At 34.9% G+C, this 18730-nt stretch overlaps 2 protein-coding genes across 2 annotated transcripts in view; both read left to right on the forward strand.

Moving 5' to 3' along the window:
* The window catches only part of LOC133179583 (uncharacterized), a 121146-nt gene that overhangs the window by 24196 nt on the left and 78220 nt on the right, over nucleotides 1–18730 (forward strand). The gene's annotated exons all lie outside the window — the stretch shown is intronic.
* LOC133179783 (putative nuclease HARBI1) lies at nucleotides 12520–18656 on the forward strand. The gene is made up of 3 exons (XM_061314471.1): nucleotides 12520–13286; nucleotides 15425–15682; nucleotides 16852–18656. The coding sequence occupies exons 1-3, from the start codon at nucleotides 13039–13041 to the stop codon at nucleotides 17066–17068; spliced, it is 723 nt and encodes a 240-aa protein (XP_061170455.1). The 5' UTR covers nucleotides 12520–13038; the 3' UTR covers nucleotides 17069–18656.

The raw sequence follows: 18730 nt of genomic DNA on the forward strand, positions 1-18730 counted from the left end.
CTACATATTATGTAAAGCTGACTTAATGATATAAAGGATAGACTTAATGTTATATAAAATTGACACTACGCTGCATATTTTGTACCCTTAAGACAGCTGTGGCGTTCCATAATTTTGGCATATACAACAACAAGTGTTAACATAATGCATATTTCAAATGACTTCAGTGCTTAGGGCATATACATGAAAGAGGATTGTTAGAAAAGTTTGCGGACACATTGATTTACGGAAAATTTACTGTGCACTTTGAAAAATGACATTTATCTGATTAAATTCTTATATTTTGTTTGTTTATTAGTATGTAAAAAATCAGGTCCATTTACTACAATTTTGAAAATATATGACTTTTACTGTGCAGTCAAAGAATTCACGAAGCAGGCATTTGATGTTTTTTGATGTTAGGTGATGTGACAACCTGATTCCAAACCTGCTGAGCTTTTCACAGCTATAAATACCTTTCAGTTTTATCATTTACATGTCTTTTCCCTCTTTAAAATTGAATAACTCTAGCAAATCATGTTACTTTTTTCTATTGTTGGGTATCAAATATTAGTGAGATCTTAAGATCTATGTCTACACAGTAAAGCAATAGGTATTGAAACAATGCAAAATCCATAGGTGCAACATCCATGCGATAAGCGGTGTACTGGGATATCGCATGGACTGGGTCATCAAAAATGTTAATCCTTCCATTAACAAAGCTACTACTATTTGAACACTTTTGTCCTAGATATGTATAAACAATCCCTGAAGCATCTTAAAACATTTTAGTCTCTTTTGGGTATTTTCCTGTCTGAAGAAATATTTGTTTAATAGCTCAGTGCTCTCCAAGACTTTCAATGACATTGTAATTCTCAACTTTGTGTTTTTGCATTGATCATCTATAATTAGCGATGAAACAGTCATAACCCCTCTAATTTAATTCAAAATTTTGCAACATGCCCTCTCTTGAATATTGTAGTGACATGTAAAATATCATTAATTTTTTTGCACTACAACAGTGCAATTTTTTATCTCAAGAAATTGGTCTGATTTTAATATAACTTTGATTACAAATAGACAACTCTAAGATACATAATTCTTTTTTATCTTTTTAGCTCTTGTGAGCCAAAGGCTCAAAGAGCTAATGCTATGGCCATTTGTGCGGTGTACGTCAACTTTTTAGCTCACCTGAGCTGAAAGCTTAAGTGAGCTTTTCTGATCACCAGTTGTCCATCATCTGTCTGTCTGTCTGTCCGTCTGTCTGTAAACTTTTCATATTTTCATCTTCTTCTCAAGAACCACTGAGCCAAATTTAACCAAAGTTGGTACACAGCATCCTTGGGTGAAGGGGAGTTTAAATTTTTAAAATGAAGGACCAACCCCCTTTACAAGGGGAGATAATCAAGAGAAGACAAAAATAGGGTAGGGTCATTAAAAAATCTTCTTCTCAAGAACCACAGGGCCAGAAAAGCTGAAACTTATATGGAAGCATCCTGGGGTAGTGTAGATTCTAAATTGTTCAAATTATGGCCCCCGGGGATAGGGCGGGGCCACAATAGGGAATCAAAGTTTTACATTGAAATATATAGGCAAAATCTTTAAAAATCTTCTTCTCAAGAACCACTGAGCCAGAAAAGCTGAAACTTATGTGGAAGCATCCTGGGGTATTGTAGATTCTAAATTGTTCAAATCATGGCCCCAGGGGTAGGGTGGGACCACAATAGGGAATCAAAGTTTAAAATATATAGGCAAAATCTTCAAAAATCTTCTTCTCAAGAACCACTGGACCAGAAAAACTGAAATATATGTGGAGTCATCCTGGGGTAGTGTAGATTCTAATTTGTTCAAATGATGGCCCCCGTGGGTAGGGTGGGGCCACAATAAGTATTACAAGTGAGGGAGGGTCTGGCGAAGAACAGCAGGGCCAAAGTAACTCAGGTGAGCGTTGTGGCCCATGGGCCTCTTGTTAGAATATGGGCCATAACTCAAGAACCCCTTGGCCAATTATTGTCAAATTTGTCACAGTGTATCCATGGCCCAAGGGCTCCTGTTTATAGTAAACTTAGGGTTGTGACCCTTAAACAAGGGGAGATAATTAGGTTAATAAAACCAAAAGTACTGGTTGCTAAAATTTGCAGTGTTTTCAATAAGAGCTGGCAACCAGCAAAATTAACCACCTGTACGAAAAATTTTGCCGGCTATGAAATTTCCGTAATTGGGATTTTTATACGCCCGTCTTAAGACGGGACGTATTATGTTATAGCCTTCATGTCCGTCCGTCCGTCCGTCCGTCTGTTAGCTTTTTCGTGTCCGGCTCATAACTTTAATACTATTAGACCTAGAATTATCAAACTTTGTCAGCTGATACTTCTTGGGTAGAAGGTGTGTCGCGCATTAAAAGTAGGTCGCTCTGACCTTTAATTAAGATGCTATGGCCAAATATGGAAAAATCCTGTCCGGCTCATAACTAGAAAACTATTAGAATTAGAATCATCAAACTTGGCCAATTTATGCATCTTAGGTAGAAGGTGTGTCGCAACCTATTTCAAGGTCACTGTGACCTTTAATTTAGTGAAATTTAAAAAAAAACTGTGTCTCTATACTGTTAAATTACACAATCCCCAAAAATGTAAGAATGTTGCAGTATCCTTATTAAAAAAATGTTAAATCAAGAAAATACTTATTTTTTTTCATGATATACTTTACAGCAATCTATAACAAATGTAATGTTACAAGAGAAATTCCACCTCTCCCATGGGTGTAATCATCAAGCACTGGTCAAGGAGAATTTTGATAACAGAAAATTACATGTCAAATTAGAGAGAAATTAATGAGTTTAGTGTGAGGAACTAACTGGTAGAGCATCTCTGATCAAGCAGGTGTTATCTATATCTCCTGGGAATTGGGCAAAAGAATCAGCCTTGGATGAATCTAGGTGGCTAGCCTTTTAACTTTTAAAATGTATTTGGTGAAAAGTAATTAAAACTAACTTGATATTGTATAATAAACTAATTTGATATTATATAATATACTTGGGGGGGGGGGGGGGGGATATTGGAATCAGCATGTCGGGTTGTCTGTTTGTCAATATGAACTGCAGCTTAAAACCAGTCTGACATTAAATCTCAAAGAAATCATCAAGTATTTTATAAAAAAAATGTTTTATGGTAGATAGTTCCTACAAATCTAAGAGTCATGCAGTAACCTTATTAAAAATACTGCATCAAGTTTACACAAGTTTTTGTTTCTTTTTGTAAATCTTTGTAACAAGTTAAAAAAAAATCTGTTTTCAACGGAATGACATAAATATATGCATTTTTATTACAATACAGACTTTTAAAGCAGATAGTGCAGATCCATTCATCCCTTTGGAGTAATGAATGGACATGCATCCAGTTGAAGATTATAATTAATTAGTTCAATGTATAGGAAGGCTAGCTGTCTCAAGCATTTCTGTTAGAGCATCTCTGATCAAGCAGCTCTTATCCGTATCCTTTGGGAATTAGACAGAAAAACTGCTTGTCAATTTATAGCATATGTCATTTGATGGCCAGCCTTTTATTTTCAAAATTAATTTGGTATATATTAAATTGTTAAGACTATTTTGATATTGTTTAATATGAAATTTTTTTTTAATTTTTTGAAAATATCAAATAAATATGAAAGGGGGGGGGGGGAGGGAGGGGGCTGCAGATGGGCATTTGTCAAGGTCTATCACAACCAGTTGAGAAATTTATTATAATTAGTGCCTGCACTACAGGAAATGTATAAACATAAAATATTATGAGGAATGGAAAAGTCATGGAAATCTTTGAATTAAGGTTGACATGATTTTCTTGCACCCTAAACTGTTTATGATATTGAACAATATTTGACGGGCGTATCATGCTGTGGCGGGGCACTTTATTCAGGGGTTGGTACGCGAAATCCGTAGATTTTATCGCGACTGTCTACATGTTCTAGAGTAACTTCCCTTGAGTGCGCTCTTTTTCATGGAAGTTTGATTTGATCCAATACGTACTATAACTACTGAACAAGGCAGTTCAAGGCTACAACTTGTGAGAGTAAAGTTTGAAGAATAAATTTTTATCGAATAATTCCAACCTCATATAAAATTCACAACTCAGCGATCGGGATTTAACTTTAGCTATACAAGATATGATCAAGATTATTGGGAATTTGGGGCTTCATTGACGCAAGTGTCAGGTATCTATGGCCTAAAATGTCGAACAGGAAAATATGTTGTTGTTTTTTTTAACATTCATTGTCACTTCACAAGCTAGGTCAAGATTATTACAACAGCAAATATTTATATCTAGACCGATGTAATTGTAAGACCTTACAAATAAAAGTCTTATTTTTTTAATCGTGACTGCGACGTGGGACAAAGGAATTCTTGCAGAATTTCCTCAAATTGAAAATGTAAATTTGTATTATCGTTTATTTGTGTTAGCTCTCTTGAAATACAGGAACAGTTTAACTTTTCACATTTAAGAAGGTTTTTATGTACTAGTAATTTGTATTTGTATCCATTTTCTTAATTATTTCGTTCTGACAATCTGTACAAAATAGTAAATAAATTTAAAGATTTATGATATTTTAGTCTGCAGATCACAGAATGCAGAATATTTCATTTTTGGGGGGGTTTCTACGTCACTACGTGTTAAAAAGTTTTTTAATTTTTAAATAAATTATTACCTTAATTTTGAATAATTTTCCTGAACAGTTAATGTGAAAGGGACTAATTATGCAGCATTTTCAGTATGAAATGAAATTCTAGTACAAACAATTGTCTGTCAGTCTGTTAAAAGTCCACATAACAATTCAGTGAAAGGGTACAAATTGTTTTCTAAATTGCTTTAATAGGTAAAATATGGTATATAGTGACAGAAATGTGAAAAATTTATTGGCCTGAGAGGTAAGAAAAATGAGTAAAAATGCCAATTTTCGTTTTCGGCCGGTGGGCTTCGCCCCCCTGGGCCCCCTACCAGGGCTCTGCCCTGGACCCGCTGGGGGCCTGAGGCGGCCACCAGACCCCTCGCCGAGATTGGTTTCCTGCTGTTCCATATATATTTCCTTCTATTGAAAATCTTATTGGAAACACTGCTCAAGAACCACTGGGCAGATTATCACCAAACTTTCACAAAAGGATGAGGATATATTGTAGATTAAAATTTGCATGGGGGATCGCCCTGGGACAAAGGGCTTGGTCTCAAGGTCACTTCAAAGTTGACCAAAAATTACATTTATTAAAATGTTGATATTTTGCTTACTATAAGGACTAGGATCATCAAATCTTGTCAGTTGATGCATCTAAGGACCTCATATCATGTTGACTCAAGAGTAGTTCATGGTTACATACTTTTTAAATTTTGCAGCCATTCCTTTTCAAAATGATTTAGAGGCATTTTTTGAACAGTTTCAGGCCTATTATCATCAAACTTTTTCAGTTGACAAATGACAGAATGAGACCACTATTCTTTAAATATGCTTGTTGTGTCTTAGGCTCATAATTCACATTATATCTACAGCAATCAACTTCAATGGATTCAAATATTTTAAATGAATTCTTATTAAAAAAAAAAAAAAAAGGAGATGGGCGAACATAGCGTGCAGAAAGCCTATAGCTTCAGAAATATGAAAATCATGTTCAGTTTGTGAATTTAATATTTAGAGTAAAGTTCTCATTATTGAAATTTATGAAATTATGATAAACAAAACTTTTCTGAGGAAAATTTTCTCGGAAAAAGTTATTCTTTTATTAAAAAATTAATGTGGTATTCGTGGGGTTCGAACCCTAGCAATAAAACTGCTGAGTATCATTTTCTTTCGAGACTAGCACGCTAACCACTAGACTACACAAGTCCTGATGAACAGTGGCATTTAAATCATGTTTGTGATATGACCCTTGACTTAATGGACTTCAAGTATTTCTCGAAAAGATGCGAATGTTATGTCATAAAAGTATATTTTTAAGGTATAGTGGGTCATTGCTCCATATTTTTGGTAACCAAAAATGTATATTTTTATGCAAACTTTGAGAATTAAGTTTCAAAAAGGTGGAGAGAAGACCCACTCATATCGAAAAATAGTGTTATAGTATGCGAAAATGACTCTTGTCGCCCGCTTTAGTGTGTGTCTAATATTTCACAGGCAAATAGTTTCAATCTTTGAGGGATTTTTGCGAATTGTAGAGATTTTACATAAAGTATATTTTAATGTTAGAAGAAATATCAAGGAAAATTTTGATATAATTGAAATTTAATTTTTCATCTTCATGTTTGTCACACTATAGGCGTATCGCTCATCATGTTCACCCATCTCCTTTACTTGAATATATGTGTAATATACATGTACATGTAAAAGATTATTTTAACATGTTACAAAAATTTAAATATATGTGTCTCCCCCCCCCCTGTAAAACATTTAAATAAATGAACCCAAGAAGTACAGTAAAACCATTTTTTCTTAATTTCAACTGGACCAAGATTAAACATCAAGATATCCAATGACTCCAGATAACCATGCAGGGTAAAAAAACTTAAAGAATAAGGGGTTAGGAGTACCAACTCACTTCAACATATAAATGGTACATGTATTTAGATATCGGTTTTTGAGATAATGAAGTTAAACTTTTAAGTTAAAGGCTAAAAAAGAGGTTATGTTAAAATTTTCCACAAGTGACACCGTGTCTTACTGAAATCATCCAAGTGCATTTCTTGTAAGTGTATTTTTCTACTTACTGATTGTCAGACAATGGATATCCTCAATCAGTAACACATTTGGATTACTTACTATGTAGTTATGCTGTGTAAATGTTTTGTCAAGCAATTATTATGACAGTGATGTAGCAAAACACTGATGATTCTGTAGGATGGCACGTGTTACTAACATGATTGCATCAAAGATGTTAGATGAATAGAAAAGTCTAGAAATTAAAAATCAAAAGTCAAAGTTCAAGAAATGAGGGTCTTGGAGTATTAGTGTTTTGGATACAATTTCAAGAGTACTGTTGGAGAGAGTACAGTTGAATTATATATCCTCATGCTCACTCCAGATTCAGAGTTCTGGAGATGAGGTCTCTTGATATTTGGGTCAAAGAAGAAAGAGAATGTTATCAAAGTTGACAATCTAAACAGAAACATGTAACTTTTAGGTGGAAATTAAACAAACATTTATCCATTTATTACGATGTCAACTTACAATGTACAAGCTAATCGCTAAGAAGGAAGACCCACTCGTTGCTTTGCAACGAGCTTTGCTCTAGTTATTATTATTATTCTTACCGATTTTGTGCAAGCGAGTTCTCGGTAACGTCTTGGCCGATTTTCATAAATCTTTCACATCTGATAGGTATTGATCTGAACCTTATTGGAAATTTTTTTCGTAGATGACGTCACTTTCCATCTCGAGATATTAAGGATTTTCTGATTTTCAGAGGGTCGGCTTGTCATGGAAACTCCTCCGAAACGACTTAAGATATTGAGACAGGATTTTCAGTGAAGGTAGGGGAAGGTTTGTACATTTCCAGGCAGGTGCCCAAATCTCTCTAGCTCAAAAGGCGCCGAAGCTCGGTAGGGCTCAAAAAATGTCTCAGAAACATCTCACAAAATTTTACACCTTTTCTTTCATATCTTCATATATGTTAATAATTTGTTAAAACATATAGAAGAAAAGTTGTGCAGAATGATACGACCTTTCATTTGATATCAAGAAAAGGGGGCTGACCCTTCAAATTAGGGGCTGAGAGAGGCCAAAAGTCTTTCATCTATAACTCTTTAACCATCAATAATTTGTAATACATTACTGAAGCAAAAATGTTTATCTTAACGATTTACAACAATATATGATAAGATTCTGATCATATGTTACGTAATAAGGGGTCACAAGGGGCCAGAATGCTAAATCTTTGACGCTTTATATCTCGAAAAGGGAGAATATTTTAATAAGCAATACTGAACAAAAGATGGTCAGAATAATGTTCTAAACAACATGCACTCTTTCAATTTTTGTCAGACGGCCCCATTAAGGACCTGAAGGGGTGGCCCCTAAATATTTCCATTCAACATATCTCCACAACGAAAAGAAATCTCTGAATAGTTGTTGAACAAAGTCTTCAAAATCACAAGACCTTTCATTTGATATCAAGAAAAAGGGGCTGACCCTTCAAATTAGGGGCTGATGGGGGCCAAAAGTCTTTCATCTATAACTCTTTAACCATCAATGATTTGTAATACATTACTGAAACAAAAATGTTTATCTTAATGATTTACAACAATATATGATAAGATTCTGATCATATGTTACGTAATAAGGGGTCACAAGGGGCCAGAATGCTAAATCTTTGACGCTTTATATCTCGAAAAGGGAGAATATTTTGATAAGCAATACTGAACAAAAGATGGTCAGAATAATGTTCTAAACAACATGCACTCTTTCAATTTTTGTCAGACGGCCCCATTAAGGACCTGAAGGGGTGGCTCCTAAATATTTCCATTCAGCATATCTCCACAACGAAAAGAAATCTCTGAATAGTTGTTCAACAAAAAGTCTTCAAAATCACAAGATCTTTCATTTGATATCAAGAAAAAGGGGCTGACCCCTTAAATTAGGGGCTCATAGGGGCCAAAAGTCTTCAACCTATAACTCTTTAACGATGAATAATTTGTAATACATTACTGAAGCAAAGATGCTTATCTTAACGATTTACAACAATATATGATAAGATTCTGATGATATGTTACGTAATAAGGGGTCACAAGGGGCCAGAATACTAAATCTTTGACGCTTTATATCTCGAAAAGGGGGAATATTTTGATAAGCAATACTGAACAAAAGATGGTCAGAATAATGTTCTAAACAATATGCACCCTTTCAATTTTTGTCAAACGGCCCCATTAAGGACTTGAAGGGGTGGCCCCTAAATATTTCCATTCAGCATATCTCCACAACGAAAAGAAATCTCTGAATAGTTGTTGAACAAAAAGTCTTCAAAATCACAAGACCTTTCATTTGATATCAAGAAAAAGGGGCTGGCCCCTAAAATTAGGGACTCAGAGGGGCCAATAGTCTTTCACCTATAACTCTTTAACGATCAATAATTTGTAATACATTACTGAAGCAAAGATGCTTATCTTAACAATTTACGACAATATATGATAAGATTCTGATCATATTTTATGTAATAAGGGGTCACAAGGGGCCAGAATACTAAATTTTTGATGTTTTATATCTCGAAAAGGGGGAATATTTTGAAAAGCAATACTGAACAAAAGATGGTCAGAATAATGTTCTAAACAATATGCACCCTTTCAATTTCTGTCAAACGGCCCCATTAAGGACTTGGAGGGGTGGCCCCTAAATATTTCCATTCAGCATATTTCCACAACGAAAGGAAATCTCTGAATAGTTGTTGAACAAAACGTTTTCAAAATCACAAGACCTTTTAATTGATATCAAGAAAAAGGGGCTGACCCCTCAAACTAGGGGTTCAGAGGGGCCAAAAACAATTCATCGATAGCTCTTTGATAATGTTTATAAATCCAAGGATTGAAATCTAATTAGGGAAGTCTTTATATATTATTATCTTTTAACAAAGATCATAGTCAAAATCATATCTCATCTTATCGAAAAATCGGACGGAAGACCTACTCGTTGATCGCAACGAGATCTCATCTAGTTAAGGTCTTCCGTCTCCAACGGAAGACCTTATTGTTTTCTTTCGGTTTCTTTTTCCCTATTATTATTATTATTATTATTCTTACCGATTTTGTGCACGCGAGTTCTCGAAAACGTCTTGGCCGATTTTCATGAAACTTTCAGATCTGATAGGGATTGATCTGAACCTTATTGGAAATTTTTTTCGTTGATGACGTCACTTTCCATCTCGAGATATTTAGGATTTTCTGATTTTTAGAGGGTCGGCTTGTCCTGGAAACTCCTCCGAAACGACTTAAGATATTGAGGCAAGATTTTCAGTGAAAGTAGGGGAAGGTTGGTAGATTTGCAGGCAGGTGTCCAAATCTCTCTAGTGCAAAAGGCACCGAAGCTCGGTAGGGCTCAAAAAATGTCTCAGAAACATCTCACAAAATTTTACACCTCTTCTTTCATATCTTCATACCTGTTAAGAATTTGTTAAAACATATAGAAGAAAAGTTTTGCAGAATGATACGACCTTTCATTTGATATCAAGAAAAAGGGGTTGATCCCTCAAATTAGGGACTCAGAGGGGCCAAAATCTTTCATCTATAGTTCTTTAACGATGAATAATTTGTAATACATTACTGAAGCAAAGATGCTTATCTTAACGATTTACAACAATATATGACAAGATGCTGATCATATGTTACGTAATAAGGGGTCACAAGGGGCCAGAATGCTAAATCTTTGACGCTTTATATCTCGAAAAGGGGGAATATTTTGATAAGCAATACTGAACAAAAGATGGTCAGAATAATGTTCTAAACAATATGCACCCTTTCAGTTTTTGTCAGACGGCCCCATTAAGGACCTGAAAGGGTGGCCCCTAAATATTTCCATTCAGCATATCTCCACAACGAAAGGAAATCTCTGAATAGTTGTTGAACAAAAAGTCTTCAAAATTACAAGACCTTTCAATTGATATCAAGAAAAGGGGGCTGACCCCTCAAATTAGGGGCTCAGAGGGGCCAAGAGTCTTTCATCTATAACTCTTTAACGATCAATAATTTGTAATACATTACTGAAGCAAAGGTGTTTATCTTACCGATTTACAACAATATATGATAAGATTCTGATCATATGTTATGCAATAAGGGGTCACAAGGGGCCAGAATGCTAAATCTTTGACGCTTTATATCTCGAAAAGGGGGAATATTTTGATAAGCAATACTGAACAAAAGATGGTCAGAATAAAGTTCTAAACAATATGCACCCTTTCAATTTTTGTTAAACGGCCCCATTAAGGACCTGAAGGGGTGGCTCCTAAATATTTCCATTCAGCATATCTCCACAACGAAAAGAAATCTCTGAATAGTTGTTGAACAAAAAGTCTTCAAAATCACAAGATCTTTCATTTGATATCAAGAAAAAGGGGCTGACCCCTTAAATTAGGGGCTCATAGGGGCCAAAAGTCTTTCATCTATAACTCTTTAACCATCAATAATTTGTAATAAATTTCTGAAACAAAAATGTTTATCTTAATGATTTACAACAATATATAATAAGATTCTGATCATATGTTACGTAATAAGGGGTCACAAGGGGCCAGTGTTCATATTTACGAAAGTTCGTAGACGTAAACGTAGACGTAAGTTCAGACGTCGCGTGGATTTACGTCTAAAACCGTATTTACTAAAAATCGTAGACGTTAAATTACGTCATAATTAAACGTAAATCTACGTCTACTGTGCCCCTACACTTATCTTTATTTACGAGCAAGAAAATGGCAGCACTTCTACTGACCATAGCAAGAGATCGTAGTTTAAGACGCCAGCGAGTTTTCCGAGATCGTACCAATCCGTTAGATATTTACAGCGACCTCGAATTGATACAAAGATATAGATTCCCACGGCACACCATCTTAGATTTTGTACAAAATGTTGAAAACCGCTTGGAGAGACCCACAAACAGATCAAATCCTTTGCCAGTGACTTCTATGGTAAGATGTTTTGTAAATATTGAGCCCGATCTAATCATGATGAGTGTATAGTGGCGGATCTAATGAACAAGACTCGTTTCCGTTCATATTCCGTCTTATCAGTTTCAATATATATACATTATTGAAACGATACGTGCATTTTTCGTCATCATATATTGGAAAGACCTAATCATTAAAAACAATAATTATTGTTTCTGCAATATATAATTTATATTTTAGATCTATTCAGTGAATAGTATTCATTTACAATACTGCACATTTCATGTACTTGCTAGAGCAGATCGTTAATACAGACTTGGCAGAAAATGTAGGAAAAGGAGATTTTTAATATGTCAAACATTCCCTCCTCTCAAGAATATAACCCTTTCATAAAAGAAGGAAAGAAATGTCAATAGGCCACAATGCTCACCTGAGTGACCATATACTATATAGTATATATATCTTTCCCTCTATGCACTATAGGAGTTTTTAATTTTGCACATAGAGAAAATAATAGTGTGTAAAGGTGTATTTACTGAGCTTATCAATAATATATTCAACATAGGGTACCTTGCATTTACCTCCAGGAAAAATGTTTCAAGGCAATGGAGTACTGATGAACAGAAATCACTGTTTTTTACACAAGTGGACAAGATACATGCAAATGCAGTGTTCAATCTATTCATATTGGCCTATTAAATCTTATGAAAAATTTAATTTGATCACACATTAAGTGATACATTGTACATTTCAATTTATTATATTCTAGATTAAGGGGCAGATTACTCAATCTGCATCTAGACATACCACACAATCAGAACTCTTTAGTATGCAGTGTATAGACAGCTCTTAAATATGTTTTGACCTTGAACTCAAGTGTCAATTTAGAAAGAAGATAATTAAGTGTACAAAAACATGATTTATATATTATCAAATTTTCTAAACCCTCTGAGATTCTTAAGAAATAAATAATGTTTAAATGCTCACTAGTCACATGAAATCCTGTGAAGCCTCTTATAATTTTTTTTTTATTCATGGGCATTTCTCCTTTTTATATTTGAGGCAAACATTTCAATTTAAATGTTACACCACCCACTCACTGAAATATTGTCTGCATGTTGCCTCAAACTGTGACCTACATCAGGCCATGACCTCTTAATTTGCAACAGATGTGTATGTCAGTACATATGTTCAAGTAATTCCCTTCTGTAGCAATTTAATACAATTGAATAGTTAAATATTCAAATACTCATATTTATTAAACATTTATATTAATCCAGAGAAAACATAATTAATTTAAATACCACAGGAAAATGCAATTTAGAAATATTTATGTACAAAATTCTTAGGTATTGTCAACTCTCAGGGTCCTGGCCAAAGGAGATTTCCAGTCTGAGGCTGCAGACATTCATGGCATCTCTCAGCCCTCATTTAGCAGAATGTTTATGGATGTTGTCGATGCCCTGAATGGAAGTTTAGATAATATAATCTTCCCTTCTCGACCAGCTGAGATTCTGAAAACCAAAGAAGACTTTCTGAGATTGTCCAATTTTCCTAATGTTGTCGGGGCCATTGATGGGACTCTGATTCCCATCATTGGAATGTCTACAGATGATGAACACGTGTTTGTGTCCAGGAAAGGGTTTCATGCCATTAATATGCAAGGAATTGTGACAGCTGACCTGAAGTAAATATATATCATATATTTTAATAATATTCCTTTTTTTTACGAAAAAGTAAGTCTGTCATTGCTGTAGTAAATATCCTATTAGGAAAATCTGTATATGTGGTGTTCTTTGATATAGCCTTTCATATAAATCAAAGTCTATGTGCATAAACACAGTGCCAGTATTCTTTTAATATCACAAGCAGTAAACAAGAGGCCCATGGGCCACAACGCTTAACTGAGACAATATGGCCCTGCTGTTCTTCATCAGCAGATTTCTTCTCCTATATGTTCATATGTAAAGCTTTGATCCCCCATTGTGGTCCCACCCTACCCCCAGAGGTCATGATTTGAACAAATTTGAATCTACACTACCTGAGGATGATTCTAAATCAATAGGACTAATCGTGGCTTTGTCCTTGAGAAGAAGATTTTTAAAGATTTTTCCTATGTATTCCTAGGTAAAACTTTGATCCCCCATTGTGGCCCCATCCTACCTCCAAGGGTTATGATTTGAACACCTTGAATATACACTTCCCGAGGATGATTGTACATAAGTTTCATCTTTCCTGGCCCAGTGGTTCTTCAGAAGAAGATTTTTAATAGATGCCTTATCTTTTTTACTAATTCTTAATTATCTCCCCTTAGAAGAAAGTGTGGCCTTTCATTTGAACAAATTTGAATTCCCTTCACCCAAGGATACTCTATGCTAAGTTTGGTTGAAACAAGTTCAGTGGTTCTGGAGAAGATGATATTGTAACATGGGCCACAACACTCACCTAAGTTACATTGGCCCAACTGTTCTTCACCAGATTTTCCCTTGTATTTATACCTATTATGGCCCCACCCTACCCCCGGGGGTCATGATTTGAAAAATTTAGAATCTACACTACCCCATGATGATTCCACATAAGATTCAGCTTTTCTGGCCTAGTTCTTCTTGAGAAGAAAATTTTTTCTATATATTTCAATGTAATAATTGGATTCCCTATAGCTGCAATAATGTAGCCCTCTCCTTTTTTTTGGGGGGGGGGGGGGGGAGGGCTACAACTCCTTAGGATCTCCGTAATTGTGCAAGTGCGGGAGTGATTCACTCCCGCACGGATTTCGGATTAAATTATCAGTAAATGGCTATTTTATTAACATTTCTTACCTGAACTCCAAAAATGTAGTTATGCAAAACATAAATCAATCCGAACATACACAGAACAATCCATATATCGGTTATTTTTCGTGTATGTCAACATCACAACTTGAATTTATCTGCCATGTTTACTGACCTTGATCGATTTTATTTTGGGACAGCCAATGAGACTAGGGATCTCTAGGGAGCGGATCTCTGTAGGAATTACCTTATTTTAGGCATAAATATCGCTTTTTACAAAAAAATGTCACATGGAATAGTTTTATTTATCAATGTTTAGGGATGCCATACAGCACAATCATTTAGTAACCCAAAAATCTTCTTTACAAAGTAATTTATAATTTTCAAGCGCAAGTCTCAGTGCATCACGCGAGAACTGTCATGGCTTCTGATGAGAGGGACTGGTAAACAAGCAGATTTATTTTATCTGGTTTTTGCGTTTAATGGGCTATGTTGTTGACAGTGAATAAAAATTTCGAATCTACACTACCCAAGGATGCTTTCACATGAGTTTCAGCTTTTCTGGCCCAGTGGTTCTTGAGAAGAAGATTTTTTAATGACCCCACCCCATTTTTGTCTTTTCTTGATATCTCCCTTTGTAAGAGGGCTTGGCCCTTCAATTTAACAATTTAAACTCTCCTTCACATAAGGATGCTTTGTACCAAGTTTGGTTAAAATTGGCCCAGTGGTTCTTGAGAAGAAGTTGAAAATGTGAAAAGTTTACAGACAGACGGGCAGACAGATGGACGGACAATGGACAAACGGTGATCAGAAAAGCTCACTTGAGCTTTCAGCTCAGGTGAGCTAAAAAGTTAATGACGCTGAAACCAACACCGACGACGGCAGACAACGGCCAAATTGTGATCAGAATTCTCACTTGAGCCTTTGGCTCTGGTGAGCTAAAAAAAAATTGGTATTGCAATACTGCTGGATATATCAATGAAAAAGAATTTGTGTGTCTACCACTGATTTCCACATTGCATGATCTTAACAAATATTTAATCATGTATTTCAGATTTATAAATATAGTTTGCAAGTATGGAGGAGCAACCCATGACGCATACATACTTGCAAACAGCAACATTCCAGAAACGATGGAGCAGCTACCAGGTGGGGGCTGGCTTTTGGGCGACAGTGGTTACCCTCTCCGCCCATGGCTAATGACTCCAATACTCTCTCCACAGACCAAACAGCAGGAGAAGTATAATGAGAGCCACATCAAAACAAGGAATTGCGTTGAGAGGGCCTTCGGTGTCTTAAAGTCTAGATTCAGGCAAGTAAAAAAAATAAATGATTTAATTCAGTTTTGAGTATTACAGAACCACTGTATACAAAATATAGATATGACTAATCATAGACGCAAAACACAATAAAAAAAAAACGTAATATAAAAGGAAAACATGAAAACATACAGAACACAGGTAGGTTAAGGCTTCCCGTAGAATATGACAGTGCACTCTGTGCCTTCACATCTCTGAACTACCAAATATGACGTCATAATGGAAAATGACGTCAGGTCACTGCAAACTTGAGGTGTTATGACGGGGAGAGTGACATGAAATTTACACTTTAATTCAAACTGCATGTAAAATGCTAGATAGCTATTGCAAAATTCACGGGTCGTTAAAGGTTTTTTAAGTCTTATATGTCCGAATATTTTAAAAATACACCGCTTACCTACCCTTGATTGAAATTCATCATGTTCAAAATGCTTATGAAAAATATACTTTTGAAATGTACTCTGTTTTATACCCGTGGTAGGAGGTAGAATTTATTTTGTGTGTATAAAAGAGTCTGGCGCAGGTGATTAATGAGGATTAATCTGAGAATTTTTGTGGAAATCTGTAAGAAGAGGTTGTTCTCTAACTGAATCTTGCTTGGGAAAAATGTGTGTTGGCTTTGTTTTAATACAGATTACGATATTGTGTGGAAAATACCCTCAAATTTGTAGGTAAGTTGAATTTCTCAGGAAATATTTTGTACCCAAGTAATACTATGACTTTTCCCAAGCACATTTCGGATACACAAGGATACGAGGAGTTTATTTATATAACAAAATGTTAATAATTATTGTGTTAATCAGCTGCGCCGAAGCAATTTATATGAAACACTTCAAAAAATTATAAATGACCGTCACGTGATCAACAAAGTCATGTGATATCATAACAAATATGCTAATATATAGCCGAGGAAGCCCTTTATATAAATTGGAAGTACTAAAGTTCAATACAGTATACTTATAAATTAAAACCAAAACAGACCTCGCAATGACATATAATGTTTTGAGCGCATTTTAAAGCTTCGGGAAGCCTTAACATAGCTGCGAAATACATTAATGCATTAGTATAAGAAAAGAGGGGGAAAAATTACTTTCAATCATTATAATTACTTACTGCTGCTATCTAATCCATATATAACAATGTGATTGTAATTTCATTCCAGATGTCTTCACAAAACAGGTGGGGCTTTAGCATACACCCCAACAAAATGCGTTCGTATTATTGAGTGTTGTTGCCGTCTGCACAACAGGGCCATAGAAGAAAAACTTCCAACACCAGTGGCAGGACAAGTTTCCATCTATTCCGACAGCCATACTGTAAACACACAAAATATTGCCAGTGCTATAAATATAAGAAATATCATTGTTAGGCGGTTTTAATGATAAACATACTTATTTCTCAACAACTTAAAGGGGCTTGGACACTGATTTGAGTTATTATTTTCTCAAATTTTCTGTATAATGTCAGGGATATATAATTGTGACTACAGCATTTCAGTATTGTCAGTCTGTGCTCAGTAATGTCTGTAAAGTTCAACAAATTGAACACACACGGTGAAGCGTAAACATAAACAATAACAGAGCTTGTGCCCTGTTTACAAAAACAGTTGTTTGACATGATGTAAAGATGAATGCCAATGAATTCTAAAATTATTCATGTAAGTTTAATTCATCTGGCCTTATTTTTTGAATAACCATAAAAATTTAAATTGTAAACTGTGTCCAGGCCCCTTTAATGGAAACAGGAGGCCCATGGGCCACATCACACACCCGAGGACATTGGCTAGAAAGGGGAGACAGGCATGACTTGTTCATACTTGAATCTACACTAACTGAGGATGCTTCCATCCATATTTCTTTGACTTCAGAAGAATTTTTTTTTACAAGTTTGATCTTCTATTGTGGCCCTGCCCTACACTTGGGAAAATGATTTGAACAAACTTGAATCTACACTACCTGAGGATGCTTCTGAATTAATATGACTAATCATGACTTTGCTATTCTTGGGAAGAAGATTTTTAACGATTTATCCCATTACATATTCCTTCCCTCATTGTGACCCCACCCTTGCCCAAGGGGTCATGATTTGGAGAAACTTGAATCTACACTATGTCAGGAAGATTTCACATAACTTTCATCTTTTCTGGCAGAGTGGTTCTTGAGAAGAAGATATTTTTTATGACCCCACATAATTATTTCATTTTCTTAATTATCTTCCTAAGGCTAAAAGGGTGTGGCCCTTCATTTGAACAAGCTTTAATCTCCTTTACCCAAGGATACATTGTGCCAAGTTTGGTTGAAATTGGATCAGTGGTTATGGAGAAGAAGATGAAAATGTTAAAAAAAAAAATTATGACAACAACCACGATGACAGACAACAGACAATATTTGATCAGAAAAGCTTACTTGAGCTGAGCTAAAAATCAGGATTTATGAAAAATTCACAAAGTATTTTACTGGTTGATTGAGGGGTATATATGTAGAATAATAATTTTACTCTGCATTCTTAAGTTTCATTTCCCTTTGTCAGTATATATCAAAATTGGTAATGGTTATGGAGGAATAAAAAGTATCATACCTTAATGTATGTCCAGCTTAACCCTGCAAAGGGGAAATAACTTTTGTAAATGTAGACATCATTTATAAATATTTTGGTTATCCTGTTAAAAGAATTACAATGTGCTTTACTTTAAAGAATGAAGTTAAACTAACCTAATACATGAAATATAGCAGTCTGATAAAAGTTTTCATTATAAAATTTTACAGTAATACATGTACATTCTAGGTTGGATATAAATGTAATGTGTAATACTTACTCTGGTGTGCATCAGAAAATTATTCAACAAAACTTCAGTTGTGCCTATATGCATGGAAGTATGTTTATTGAGAAAACATACAAATTATAACCTTTCCATTACCAAAATCAAAATAAATTGCTGTAAATAATAAGTTCATTATACTATTTGATTTAAAAAAAAATAACTACTTTGAAAGAATTTTTCTTTTAAATACAAGTAATACAGTGTATGTATATTTTTAAAA

This window comes from Saccostrea echinata, unplaced genomic scaffold (assembly GCF_033153115.1).
Source record: "Saccostrea echinata isolate AGI-Se365-2 ecotype Australia unplaced genomic scaffold, CSIRO_AGI_Sech_v1 ptg000005l, whole genome shotgun sequence".
Taxonomy (NCBI): Eukaryota; Metazoa; Mollusca; class Bivalvia; order Ostreida; family Ostreidae; genus Saccostrea; species Saccostrea echinata.

What these genes read in the sequence shown, in the direction of transcription:
- LOC133179783 (XM_061314471.1), top strand. Translation starts at nt 13,039, where the DNA reads ATGTTTATGGATGTTGTCGATGCCCTGAATGGAAGTTTAGATAATATA. An exon ending in ATTGTGACAGCTGACCTGAA is followed by an intron (nt 13,287 to 15,424) that starts GTAAATATATAT and finishes CATGTATTTCAG; the next exon opens with ATTTATAAATATAGTTTGCA. An exon ending in GTCTTAAAGTCTAGATTCAG is followed by an intron (nt 15,683 to 16,851) that starts GCAAGTAAAAAA and finishes ATTTCATTCCAG; the next exon opens with ATGTCTTCACAAAACAGGTG.